Genomic DNA, 13,104 nt, shown 5'->3' on the forward strand with positions numbered 1-13,104 from the left:
GTGTTTCTAAACAATAATTGGAGAACTATGATGTAAAAATACTAAACATTAATTAGCACAAACTTCACCCTCGTAAAAGAAAATGAATTGAACTACGTTTGCTTCAGCATTGCTGGTTAATAATGGAGAATTCTTCATAGTAGATTTAAGAGCCTTGTTTTATGAGGCTCATTTGTGGCTTTCCCCATGTCATTAAGCATAAAATAAACCTCGTATGAAAACATGCCGTTACTGTAGTTAAGTGTGGTGGGAATGAGTTCAGGAATTATGGTTAAAGGGGAGTTTGGGACATGGAAAGTGGATATTTTAGGCTGTTTAACTGGTCACCATTGCTTTTAAGTTAGTTTTTTTTTTTTTAAATCAGCTTCTTTTTGGTAACGCTTTATTTCTATGGTTTACCTTAGACAGTCTACTAACTATAACTTTGCAACTACATATCAACTTATTCTGCTAACTCTAACCCTAACCGAACAGTCTACTAACACTATAATGAGAGCGAGTAGAAGGAATGTCTAAAGTGGACTATTGAAAGAAAGTGTAACCTGTTTTTGCTTTCACTATAGTTTAATGTAAATGGTTGTGCGGTGTGATTTTTTTGGTTACACTTTATTTCAATGGTCCACTTTAACAATTCTCTATAACTTTGCAACTACATGTCAACAGTCAGAGTATTAGGCCTTGTCCACACTATTACGTTTTCATTTGAAAATGCCTCTTTCTCTGTCTGTTCTTGTCTTCTGTTCACACCGAGTGTGTTTAACCGTGTTTTTGTCAATGAAGATGAAGCTTTTTGAAAACGCTGTTAGCCTATAAGCTAGCGTGCTCCAAAACAATGACAAAATGGTTTAGAAGATATAAGCATTCAAAACTTACAGTCTCTCACTTCCGCCAATATGGATCAATGATCCTCTCTAGAATCTGAAGCCCCGCCCCTACATTACAAAATTGCTGAAAAGTCGCTGAAGCTGTGGCTGAAATCGGTCATTTGTTCACACATTTACTATTTTCTACATGGTTAATGGCACAAAGTGCACTATATAGGGGATAGGGAACGATTAAGACTTTCCATCAGGACGAATTAAGTCTGGTTTCATGTTAGTGTCAAGTGCGCACAGTCTGCGGACTCATGTGAATTCTGCACAGAGTGCTATATTTTAAAGTGATATGGAGACTAGGAGGAGAAACGGTTAGAGATTAGGAAGAAAGTGCGGCTTTACCGTGCTCAACTCATGTGATATAAACAAAACCCTATTGGCTTTTTTTAAAAAAGTGGCAGAGCTGTTCGATATGTCCCGCCCTGTCTTCCTGTTTCAGTGGAAATTACATCAACATTTCAAGGCACTTAGTGGGCCTTTAAAGCTGCTGTCCGTAACTTTTTTTGTGTTCAAGACTTATAAAAATGATATAATGAGAATGTACAACATGAATCCATTTTGCAAACCGTGTTTTTGTCTTACCCTGAATCATTAATGTACACTTATAATAAGTGTTTATATTGGGACTATTTCAGACCGGTCTGGTAGGAACCGCTGCGCCATAGACATATGCTGCATTCACACCAAACGCGAATAGAGCGTCAAAATCGTGTCTACCGCGTCTAGTTGGACGCTTGAACATTTTGAATCCATTCGCGCATCCACAGTGAATTGGAAGCGTGTATAAATCGAGCATTTGAAGCAAAATAGACGCGCGATCAAGGCGCTCCAGGAGAAATATGTCATAAAACACCACTCTGACTCTTTTCATTTTCATAAAAAATATATATTAAACATTAATAGCCACACAAATGTGATCCAGGCAACTCCTACATTATCTTCACTGCACGTATATTTAAATATCCATAAAAAATAAAGTTATGAAACTTCTCTTTGCCCTCAGTCAAAACGATTTGGCAGACAACAAATGATAGATTCATGAGACCAAAGATCGCCCGTTAGATCTACACAAGACGAACCACTACAGGACATCAGAGCCAGCGGCAAACGGCAGAAGGACTGGCCGAGGAAAGGCTGCTCTCGCCGGGGTTAATGAGCGCTGAGCGCCCGGTGATCGCCTGGATCTCACAACTCCAAAAACGCAAGATAATTTTTTTCTCTCTTTATAAATAAACCACAGATTTGAGCTTTAAACAACTACATTCCCACCTGAAAAAGTCTTAAAACTACCTTTTGTGACACAATAGTAGTATTTTTGAAGGGTTAGTTCACCCAAAAATGAAAATTCTGTCATGTCGTTCGACACCCGTCAGACCTCCGTTCATCTTCAGAACACAAATTAAGATATTTTAGTTGAAATCTGATGGCTCTGAAAGGCCTCCATTGGCACAATGCACGTTCACTCTCAAGACCCTTAAAAGGTACTAAAGACGTCGTTACAAAGTCCATCTCACTACAGTGGTTCTAAAATAACTTTATGAATCGGCGAGAATAGTTTTTGTGCGCAAAAAACCCCTAAATAACGACTTATATAGTGATGACGATTTCAAAACACGCCATCATGAAGCTTGAATCAGTGAGTCGAATCAGCAGTTTGGATCGCCAAATTTCAGCAGTTTGGCGGTTTGACACGCGATCCGAATCATGATTCGACTCACTGATTCATAACGCTTCGAAGCTTCATGAGACATTTACCATGTGACAGCAGCAAGCAGGCTCCTGATTGGTTAACGCGGCGCGAATTTACGCCAAAGTTCAAATTTTTCAACTCGCCGTCAGACGCGAATTCGCTTCAAACGCGTGAATGCACAAAAAGCACCATTCGCGCAAGACGCGAACTGGACGTGTGAATGAGGCGGAATAGCGTCGCGCGAAACGCGCCTATTGCGCCGCAGGCCCTCCAGACGCGCGTCAATGCGCCTTTCCATTGACTTAACACTGAAATCACTCGCTCCAGGCGCTTTAGTCGTGTTTGGTGTGAACGCAGCATTAAACAGAGAGAAGTACCTCCAGCTGCAATGTTCTTCCGCAAGACGCATGCAGTTCTGTTTATTAACCGCTAGAGCGCACAAAGTTACGGACTGCAGCTTTAAGGTTAGTAGAATGTCTAAAGTGCACCATCTAAATAGAGTGCAACTGATTTTAAAGTACAAATATTCAGCGCCTCATGCACAATCTTGGGGAAATATTTAAGTGATTTTTAAAATGTTTATTTGCACTGAAAACTGAAAGTAAATATCTGCATTCACACGTGCAGATAAGCTTCCCTCTTGCCTCCTTTTTTTCTTTTCCTCTACAGGAAGGTAGGCCATGATGTCTTGTGTTATTTTTACCATTAAAATAAACAGAATGGATAACAACCACAAACCTCAAACCACTGTAATCTCTCACAAAACCCCTCCTGTCATCACCAATTTCTGGCCGAGACCGTTTCAGGTACCAGCCTGTGCTCTAATGTCATGTGATGAATGTTAGATGTTAGGAAAGTCTGTGAGTGAGCACCGCAGGGTTGGAGGTCTTCAGTAAACCATTCCGACCCTCGGTGGCTGCGCTGCGCACTGTGTTTATATAGGTTTCGCCACAGGGAGTTCGAAGCTAATTTATGTAGCATTCGAATACAAAGTGTACTCAGCGCTACGGGACTAAAGGGCTCGTCGTTGTGTATCGGTTTGATGAGTGTGTGTTTATAAGAGCTGCACATGTGCTGGTGGGGATTTTTGCACCGGTACAAGAGAGCAGCAGCTCCATATCTTTCGAAATAAGAACCATAACATTTTATAATCAGGTTACTTAAAATGTGCTGAGATCAAAAGTGTAAGTCACAGCCAAAATGGGAGACATAAATAAAACTTTTCAGCCTTTTAGAGAAATGTTTCAGGTTTAAAACAAGTTAAGCTCTATGTACAACATCTGTAACACACTTATAATGGTAGGGAATGGATATATATATATACACTCTAAAAAATGCTGGGTTAAAAATAACCCAAGTTGGGTTGAAAATGGACTAACCCAGCAATTGGGTTGTTTTAACCCAGCGGTTGGGTTAAATGTTTGCTTAAAACAACCCAATTGCTGGGTTAGTCCATTTTCAACCCAACTTGGGTTATTTTTAACCCAGCATTTTTTACAGTGTATACTTTAAAATAATTAATTCAATGTTTTTTGGACATTTAATTGCATTTGTAAATTCAATGAAAATGTATTCGTTTAAAATGATATTAAATGCAATAAGCTGAACTTAAGTGTGTTTTTTGACCCACATATGTATATGTAGTATCATAATTACTTACTTTGCCTATGAAACATGGTAAGCATATTAAATATACTCTAATGCAACTTCTATTGTACCTTGTATATTATTAATTAAAATATATTTTGAATTACACATTTATAATGAGGGAGTTGCAATGTAGTATTTAAAATATATTAACTTTAAGTGTGAAACTGAATAACACATTATAGTTAAAATTTATAATCAATAATTTTCATGTGCTTTAGTATGTTAGTTAACACATCAAAATAAGTGCACTTCTTTAAAGCATGACACATTATTAAAACATAATGATTTAAAATGTACTTTAAAAGCATTACTTACAAATTGCCATTTTTAAAAGTGCACTTAAGATGAACTCTTTCTAAGTTGCCTTACTGTTAGTGGTATTTCATTTCATTTGTAATTCATCTGCAAGTAATGATATAGCCTACATTATGCATTCCATTATGCAATGAAAAAATATACTTTTAAGATTTGAAGTAGGCTACATTACAAGTGCACATTCAATACAATTAAACACACTTCTTTTTCACAATGACTTCCATTGTAAGCTCCTCACTGTCACCCAGATTTAAAAAAATTTCTTATTAATAAAAAGCTGAGTTCATAAAAAAATGAACTTGGTAACACTTTAGTTTGGGGAACACAACAACTTTTGCCTCAATAAACTCCTAATTACTTATTAGTAGCTAGTAAGGTAGTTATTAAGTGTAGGTATTGGGTGGATTAAGGGATGTAGAATATGGTCATGCAGAATAAACCATTAATATGCGCTTTAAAAGTGCTAATAAACAGCCAATATCCTGTAATATGCATGATAATAAGCAGCTAGTTAGCGAGAATTGAACCCTAAATAATCAACATTATTCCACAACTGCTGTTGATTGAGCTTAACTTGCAATGAACCTGAAACATTCCTCAACAGGTTTGATTTATGACTTTGTAAGAAATGTTGAAACACAAAGATCAGCCCACAGAATGTGTTTACGCATTTGATGTAAACAAGAGTTTTTGTTGATCTTATCATGACACTACAAACCACATTAAATTGTCATGTTGTATTATTTAGATAATTATTTAAAAATTAAAAAAATACTGGCGTTCATACACAGTGCAATCCAGACGTCTTCTCTTCTGCTCGTGTGACAAACTGCTAACTGAGAGCGCAACGCTAGGTGACATCTGGGCAATCTCATGCGTGTGAGAGCGGCCCCAGACGCAAACAATGGGTGTGGCCTCGGCCTGCGAGCGGAATCCCTGAATCCCTCAGCTGCGCAACATACAGGGAAACATATACAGTCTGTGGGCGGCTGCTTCGCTTTATTGCTGTAGGTTCTGGTTCCGTCCTGTTTGTTTGCCGGAGAGTTTAGTCTATGCCTCGCTGCATGTGCAGAGTTGAGCTAGTGACGGCGAATCCTCTCTTCACTCCCCAGATGTGCGGAAGAAATGCTAGAGCAGTTTTGCCCTCTAGTGGTGACTCTGACTGAAGCGCTCTTTCTCTGTCTTACTAACCATTTTCTATCTATCTATCTATCTATCTATCTATCTATCTATCTATCTATCTATCTATCTATCTATCTATCTATCTATCTATCTATCTATCTATCTATCTATCTATCTATCTATCTATCTATCTATCTATCTATCTATCTATCTATCTATCTATCTATCTATCAGCCCTCCATCCATCCTTTTATAATTCTATCAATCAATCCATCGTTTTACGATTCCATCCATTCATCGGTTTAGGACTCTAGCCATCCTTCATTTTATGATTCTATTCATCCATCTATCCATCCATCATTGTATGATTCTATTCATCCATCTATCCATCCATCATTTTATGATTCTATTCATCCATCTATCCATCCATCCATAATCTATTCATCCATCTATCCATCCATCATTTTATGATTCTATTCATCCATCTATCCATCCATCCATAATCTATTAATCTATCTATCCATCCATCCATAATTGTATGCTTCTATTCATCTATCCATCCATCCATAATTGTATGATTCTATTCATCCATCCATAATTGTATGATTCTATTCATCCATCCATAATTGTATGATTCTATTCTTCCATCCATCCATCATTTTATGATTCTATTCATCTATCTATCTATCTGCCTATCTATCCATCCATAATTGTATGCTTCTATTCATCTATCTATCCATCCATCCATAATTGTATGATTCTATTCATCCATCCATCATTTTATGATCCCATTCATCCATCTATCCATCCATCCATAATTGTATGATTCTATTCATCTATCCATCCATCCATCTTTTTTTGATTCTATTCATCCATCCATCCATCATTTTATGATTCTGTTCATCCATCTATCCATCCATCCATATTTGTATGAATCTATTCATCTATCCATCCATCCATCATCCATCTTTTTTATTCTATTCTATTCATCCATCCATCCATCCATCCATCCATCATTTTATTATTCTATTCATCCATCTATCCATAATTGTAGGATTCTATTAATCTATCCATCCATCTTTTTTATTCTATTAATCCATATATCCATACATCCATCATTTTATTATTCTATTTATCCATATATCCATACATCCATCATTTTATGATTCTATTCATCCATCTATCTATCCATCCATCCATCCATAATTGTATGATTCTATTCATCTCTGCACCCATCCATCCATCCATCCAACTTATTTGATTCTATTCATTCATCTATCCATCCATCCATCCATCATTTTATGATTATATTCCTCCATCCATCGTTTTGATTCTATCGATCATCCATCCATCCTTTTATAATTCTATCTATATCCATCCATTATTTTATGATTCTATCCATTCATCGTTTTATGATTCCAGCCATCAATCCATCCATAATTTTGTGATTCCATCCATCCATTCATCGTTTTATGATTCCATCTATCCATCCATTCATTATTTGATGTTTCTATCCATCATCCATCATTTTATGATTCTATTCATCCATCCATCCATCCATCCATCCATCCATCATTTTGTGATTCCATCCATCCATTCATCGTTTTATGATTCCATCTATCCATCCATTAATCATTTTACTATTCTATCCATCATCCATCATTTTATAAATCTATTCATCCATCCATCCATCCATCTATAATTTTGTGATTCCATCCATCCATTCATTGTTTTATGATTCCATCTATCCATCCATTCATCATTTAATGATTCTATCCATCATTTTATGATTCTATTCATCCATCCATCCTGTCTATCTGTCTGTCTGTGTCTGTGTGTTTTGATCATCAAATTATCATATCAGAATGATTTGTGAAGGATCATGTGACACTGAAGACTGGAGTAATGATGGTGAAAATTCAGCTTTGATCAGAAATAAATTACACTTTACAGTATATTCAGAGAGAATACAGTCATTTTGATATTTTAGTTAATTAATTTGCTTAGATTTTTCTCCATGGGTAAAAAACAACTAAATAAAAAAAAAAAACTAATTTGTGCAGTGCAAATGGCCTGTTTCTGTTTTTTTACACAAGTACATTCACACATAGTCATACAATCACACACAAAAGTGTGATCAGCTGAAAGCAACGGTGTGCAGATTGCAGACCATCTGCTCACTATTCTCCTGATTATCAAAGTTGAGGGTTGCATTTTCAGTCCATGCTTATGATTCGATTGTGAGCATTGCACGTTATTAAAAAAGTATCCCACCAAAGCGTTATGAATCCTGCATAGATGTAGTTGTGCGGTGCATTTAGATCATTATTACTATTATTGCACAATAAACATTGCTAGATTGCACACTAGGAAACCCATGAGATGATGCCAGCACAGATTTGGCGTTACGCCTGCCTGTTCATTGGCTTTACCTTATATAAGTGGCAGTGTTTGTCTCTCGGTGTTCAATATGTGACTGTTTCACAGTACTCTGGATCTTCTAGTAAACGTGTTCATAGGCACTGGGTGACCAGGGTTGTGCTGGGACTGTTTCTTTTTTGCTTTTTTTCTGAACTACAAATATTGACTTTAAATGAACCTGTTTACTCGGTTCCTTTTGTCACAATAAATTTTGTATGGATGCTTCTTATTTGTGGTGTAAATATGGAAGAGGCTGATGTTTGCAGGGACTAGAACTAAATTGCTTTGGATTGCTTTCGGAAATTGCTTTTGGCTGTTTTGCTTATAAGCTGATGGCAAAGCCTGATGGCAAAGACTGAAAGACTCAGGAGGAGTTTCTTCCCCCAGGTCATCAGACTCCTGAACTCAGTCACGTGACTCACTTCACCCCCGCACACACATAAACATCCAGTCTTTTAACATTAACATCCACATACTGCAATTGCACTGCACATTACGTCCCTATTGTTACTGCGTAACAACCTGTAATAAACCTTGCACATTATACTTCTTTATATATACATATTATATATTTTATGTTAACCACTTATTTTTAAGTCTACAGTTTTTATCTCACTTATCATATCCACATATTTTTTATATTTTTATTTTTATCTTATTTCCTATTTTTATCTTTTACTTGATTTATTTATAATTCTACTTATGTTAATACTTTTTATTCTAATTTTATTCTATTTCTATTTAATTTCTTGTAACTGTTATTTGCACTGTCCATGGAGCGGACCTGTTTACATTTCACTGCCAGTTGTATATTGTGTATATAACTGTGTATGTGACAAATAAAACTCTTGAATCTTGAATCTTGAATCTTGAATCTTGAATCTTGAGCTGTGCAGGTAATATTAATCATAATCCAGTTTAGTTGCCGTACTGAATTTAGACTTTATTTATTGTTGTTGGCGCAATAATAAGATCTGTTGGTTATTCAATTCCTTGTTTATTTCTAACTCTATTAAAGCTTCCATATGTGGCGATTGTAACGTCAATTCAGAAAGCTCAGCCTGATGGATGGTTTCTAATGAAACACTTTCTAGTGTGTGGTTCAGATGGGGCAGAGGTCTCATTATGAAGTGTAACATATCACACATTTAATGGAAAGACACTTAGGGTGGTTAAATATCGCATGCAGCTGAAGTGACTCATGGTCTGGGAGAGAGTATATGGGTAAATTCAGCGTAACCTTGACCTTTTTTGAAGTATTTTCCTCATTTATTTTGTCCTTTTCAAAAACAAAAAAGACAAGAAGCAAACAATCAGCTCCAACTCAATATCTAAACTTAACAACTACCTTACTAACTATTAATAATAATAATAATAATAATAATAATAATAATAATAATAATAATAATAATAAGCAGTAATTAGGAGTTTATTGAGGCAAAATACATAGTTAATAGTTAGTTATAGTGATAAATTGACCCTTATAACTAAAGTGTGGCCATTTGTTTAAGAGTCTGGAGTTACTCGGGGGTGTCATTCACAATGCTCTGTGGGGTATAGTTCTTCACTAGGAATTTTGCCATTTTTTGCCAAGTCACTTCTGACATATATATCATCAGTTAACAACCACAATTGTTTTCTCTGCGAAGATAACCTAGAGAAAACTATGTTTGCAGTTGCAGTTCTAAATATGTATAACTCGCTCATCATTGACCTTATTCAGCTTTGAAGATTATATTCAGGCCACTAAATGCATATACTTGGATGTTGTTGTACCTAATGAGCAACGGTGTGTGTGTTTTACAGAAAAAAAGCAGGCATACAGGCCAGTCCTGATGGCAGGCGCTTGGGGGTCAGCCTGCACTGGACTCTGGCTCTAGCAGCCCATTGGGCCCTCACTTCAACTCTGAACATTTCACAGGTCAGTGAGCAGAGATATATACTATATACACACACATACACAAATGTACACACATTATCAGGTTACTGACATTTTCTATTGCCTAACCCCATCACTGTAAAAGCTAAAAATAATTAATTGGTTTGAGTAGAGCCAACTCAAATTATACAAATTAGTTCATTCAAATGAACTTTTATGAGTATTTCGAACTTTCTTTTTCTTTCGAGTTCTCAAAACGGACACGTTTTAAGTCATCTGAATGAGTTTTATGAACTTGTTTCTTTTAATTTAGACACACTTAAATTTAACCAAGTAGTGTTTAATGTTTTATGCTAGTTTAGAAGGGTTTCTGTTATGTTGGTTTCTGTAGGGTTTCCATCATGGTGACGAGTTGTTAATGTTTAATGTATTATATTGCTGTCTTCATTCAGCAAGTGCTATGCTACGCTAATACTACCAAAGCATTGTGTGACCAGTTAGCAAGGTGGCATTTATTGAATTAGCTAGTTAAAGCTAGTCAAGTTTCCACTGCTAAAAATGTGAGATTACATGATATTTTTAAATTGAATATGAATTAGCTTACTCAAATATTTCAAGTTCAGCGCAATTAATGTATGATTACAAATTAAAAATCTGCAAGTTCTGAGTTGATGTGTGTGTGGGCGTCGACGCATGAATTGCCTGTATTTGAATCTGAATGAGCGCGCGGTCCGTGGGCGTGCCCGCATTAGCAGATAATGAGTCAGTAATGAGTTGACTTGATATCTCCCACTTTTCACACAGATTACATAAACACAGAATATTTGTTTTCATTTTGATTTACATGATTTAAAACCTGACATTTCAACGTTTCTTTAGACATATGTCTCATGTTTGTGTGTCAATTTTTCACTAAGCTACAGGTCATTTTCTGAAGAGAATCAGATTAGACATCATTGAGAGAGAGGCATCATGCTTGTTTCTCTTATTTTGCAAAAAGCACAACAATTAGTTTTTATTGTGACTGTAAAAAAAAAAAAAAAACGTAAAAGAATATAATGATGTATAACACTTGCATGAATGATAAAAAACAACGACAGAGTTATTTGAGTCTCTTTGGCACTGATAAGAAAAAAAGAGAGACGATCGCGCCGGCGCGACCGCAGATTCGAGGGGGTTAATTACATTTTTAAAATAGCCTAAAGAAATTTAAAGTTTGAGGCAACTGATTGAAGTCTAGAATGCATAATGTTCAAAATATAAAAAGATAATTTAAAAAGACATTAACACTATTATTCAGCAAAGCCGCATTGATCAAAAGTTTAAAACATTTACAGTGTTACAAAAAAGTGTTTTTTTTTTTTTAAATGATTTGATCAATATGAACAGTTCTTTATTCCCGCTGCCATTTTAACTAGTCAGGAATCCAGGCCGCCTTAGTGAAATACAGAAATAACAATTTGAGAAATGAATATGCACACTTCCATGATAATGATTGTTTTGTCTCTTCGCCAGCAGGACGAGTGCCCATGAGGTCGTTGACGCTGGTCCTGCTCGTCCTGATCAGCGTCCAGGCTGCACTCATCATGGGAGACCACACCCAGGCGCAGGGGCCAGCCAATCAGCACGCAGCAGCACGACACTCACCCAGGCCTCACGGCCAATCCAAGCAGGACTCGCATTATGAAGACCTAATCCCCAACGTGGACCCCAAACTCTTCAACAAGCGCCGTTACCGCTCACCCCGCGTGCTGTTCAGCGACGTGGTCCCTACGGAAAACGAAACGGGGGGCCCCAGACGCCCACGCGTCCGGCGGAAGGCTAACGACTTCTTGCATCGCGGCGAGTACTCTGTGTGCGACAGCGAAGAGCACTGGGTTAGCAACCTGACCCGGGCCACAGACTTAGCGGGCAATGAAGTCACAGTGCTGCCACACGTTCGCATCAACAACGTCGTAAAGAAGCAGCTCTTCTACGAGACCACATGCCGTGTGTCGAAACCCATCGGGGCCTCCAAGCCAGGTCAAGGAGCCAGCGGCGTTAAAGCCGGAACCTCTAGCTGTCGTGGGATTGACAACAAGCACTGGAACTCGTATTGCACCAACACGCACACCTATGTGCGGGCGCTAACGACCTACAAAAACCAGATCGCCTGGAGGTTCATCCGAATCAACGCCGCTTGCGTGTGCGTGCTCAGCCGCAACTCGTGGAGGCATTGAGTGATGTATTGACTGGTGTCTCAGCCAACCCACCGCAGCCTCCTGTCGTAAGCCCCTCCCACCCGTCAATAACAACATCCGTACTGCCAACGCTGGTGATCCGAGACCCCGCCCCCTTTTCTGTTCTGTTCATGACATCGCAACCCAGTCCCCTCCTACCCTACCTCACTCTGTAAATTATTGGTTGTTTAAGTTATGAGGACTGCATGACATATTTATATAGTTTATACGGTCAGAATATAAATATAAATATATATATGTGTATATACAGTATACATAAAGCAAGCTTTTGTTGTGTTGTTGATGCTCTTATTTATTAAACACCTCACTTCAGTATGTCAATGCAAGACTGCTTCTGTCATTCAAACTTATTTTCCACAAAAGCGGTTTCTATTTTACGAGATGTCGATTTCTTATGAATTTGCATGAAGTAGGGGTCCAGCCATAAACATAACTGTCAGTGAGCGTATGCGGATCATATGAAAACGCACAAAGGAGATCATAAAATTCATATGAATTAGCCACCAATTTGCCAACATGAGATTGTGTTGGAAGACTATAGGCGTTTCTCAATGTCAAGGAAGGATCCTCGGAAGCCAGAATTCCGAGGATGCTACGTCATCGACGTCCGACGAAGGGCTGTTCCAATGTCGAGGATCCTCAGAATTTCAACCAAGGTCTGAGTCCTTCGTTCGAAAAATATGCTTTATACAGGAAAGGATGTATACAAGTAGCCTTCGCGCTCTTAGCGTTCTCAAATCACCCACAATCCTATGCGCGCAGCTTTGCTATATTGTTAAAAAAATACAAAATATCGGACGTTGGCGGAGTCGGAGCGTTAACGGGGCAATATGCTTTCAAGTGTAAGTATTTATGCTACCAAACATTTGTTATAACCGTAGTAAATATAAGTAAAGTTTAACTTTTAAATGC

General features: G+C 37.5%; 1 protein-coding gene across 2 annotated transcripts in view; it reads left to right on the top strand.

Annotated features, from left to right (window-relative positions):
• The window catches only part of ngfa (nerve growth factor a (beta polypeptide)), a 34,633-nt gene extending 22,117 nt beyond the window's left edge, over positions 1 to 12,516 (top strand). Inside the window, exons 2-3 of one of the 2 annotated variants that reach the window (XM_079802975.1) lie at positions 9,880 to 9,994; positions 11,471 to 12,516. In XM_079802975.1, coding sequence (XP_079659101.1) covers positions 11,482 to 12,171 — 690 coding nt within the window. In that variant the 5' untranslated portion in view covers positions 9,880 to 9,994; positions 11,471 to 11,481 and the 3' untranslated portion in view covers positions 12,172 to 12,516. Of the gene's footprint in view, positions 1 to 9,879; positions 9,995 to 11,467 lie in introns of both variants that reach the window. The other variant, XM_079802974.1, reaches the window with a different exon arrangement.
• Positions 12,517 to 13,104: the final 588 nt, after the last annotated feature.

Source organism: Gobio gobio (assembly GCF_949357685.1).
Source record: "Gobio gobio genome assembly, chromosome: 21".
Classification (NCBI taxonomy): domain Eukaryota; kingdom Metazoa; phylum Chordata; class Actinopteri; order Cypriniformes; family Gobionidae; genus Gobio; species Gobio gobio.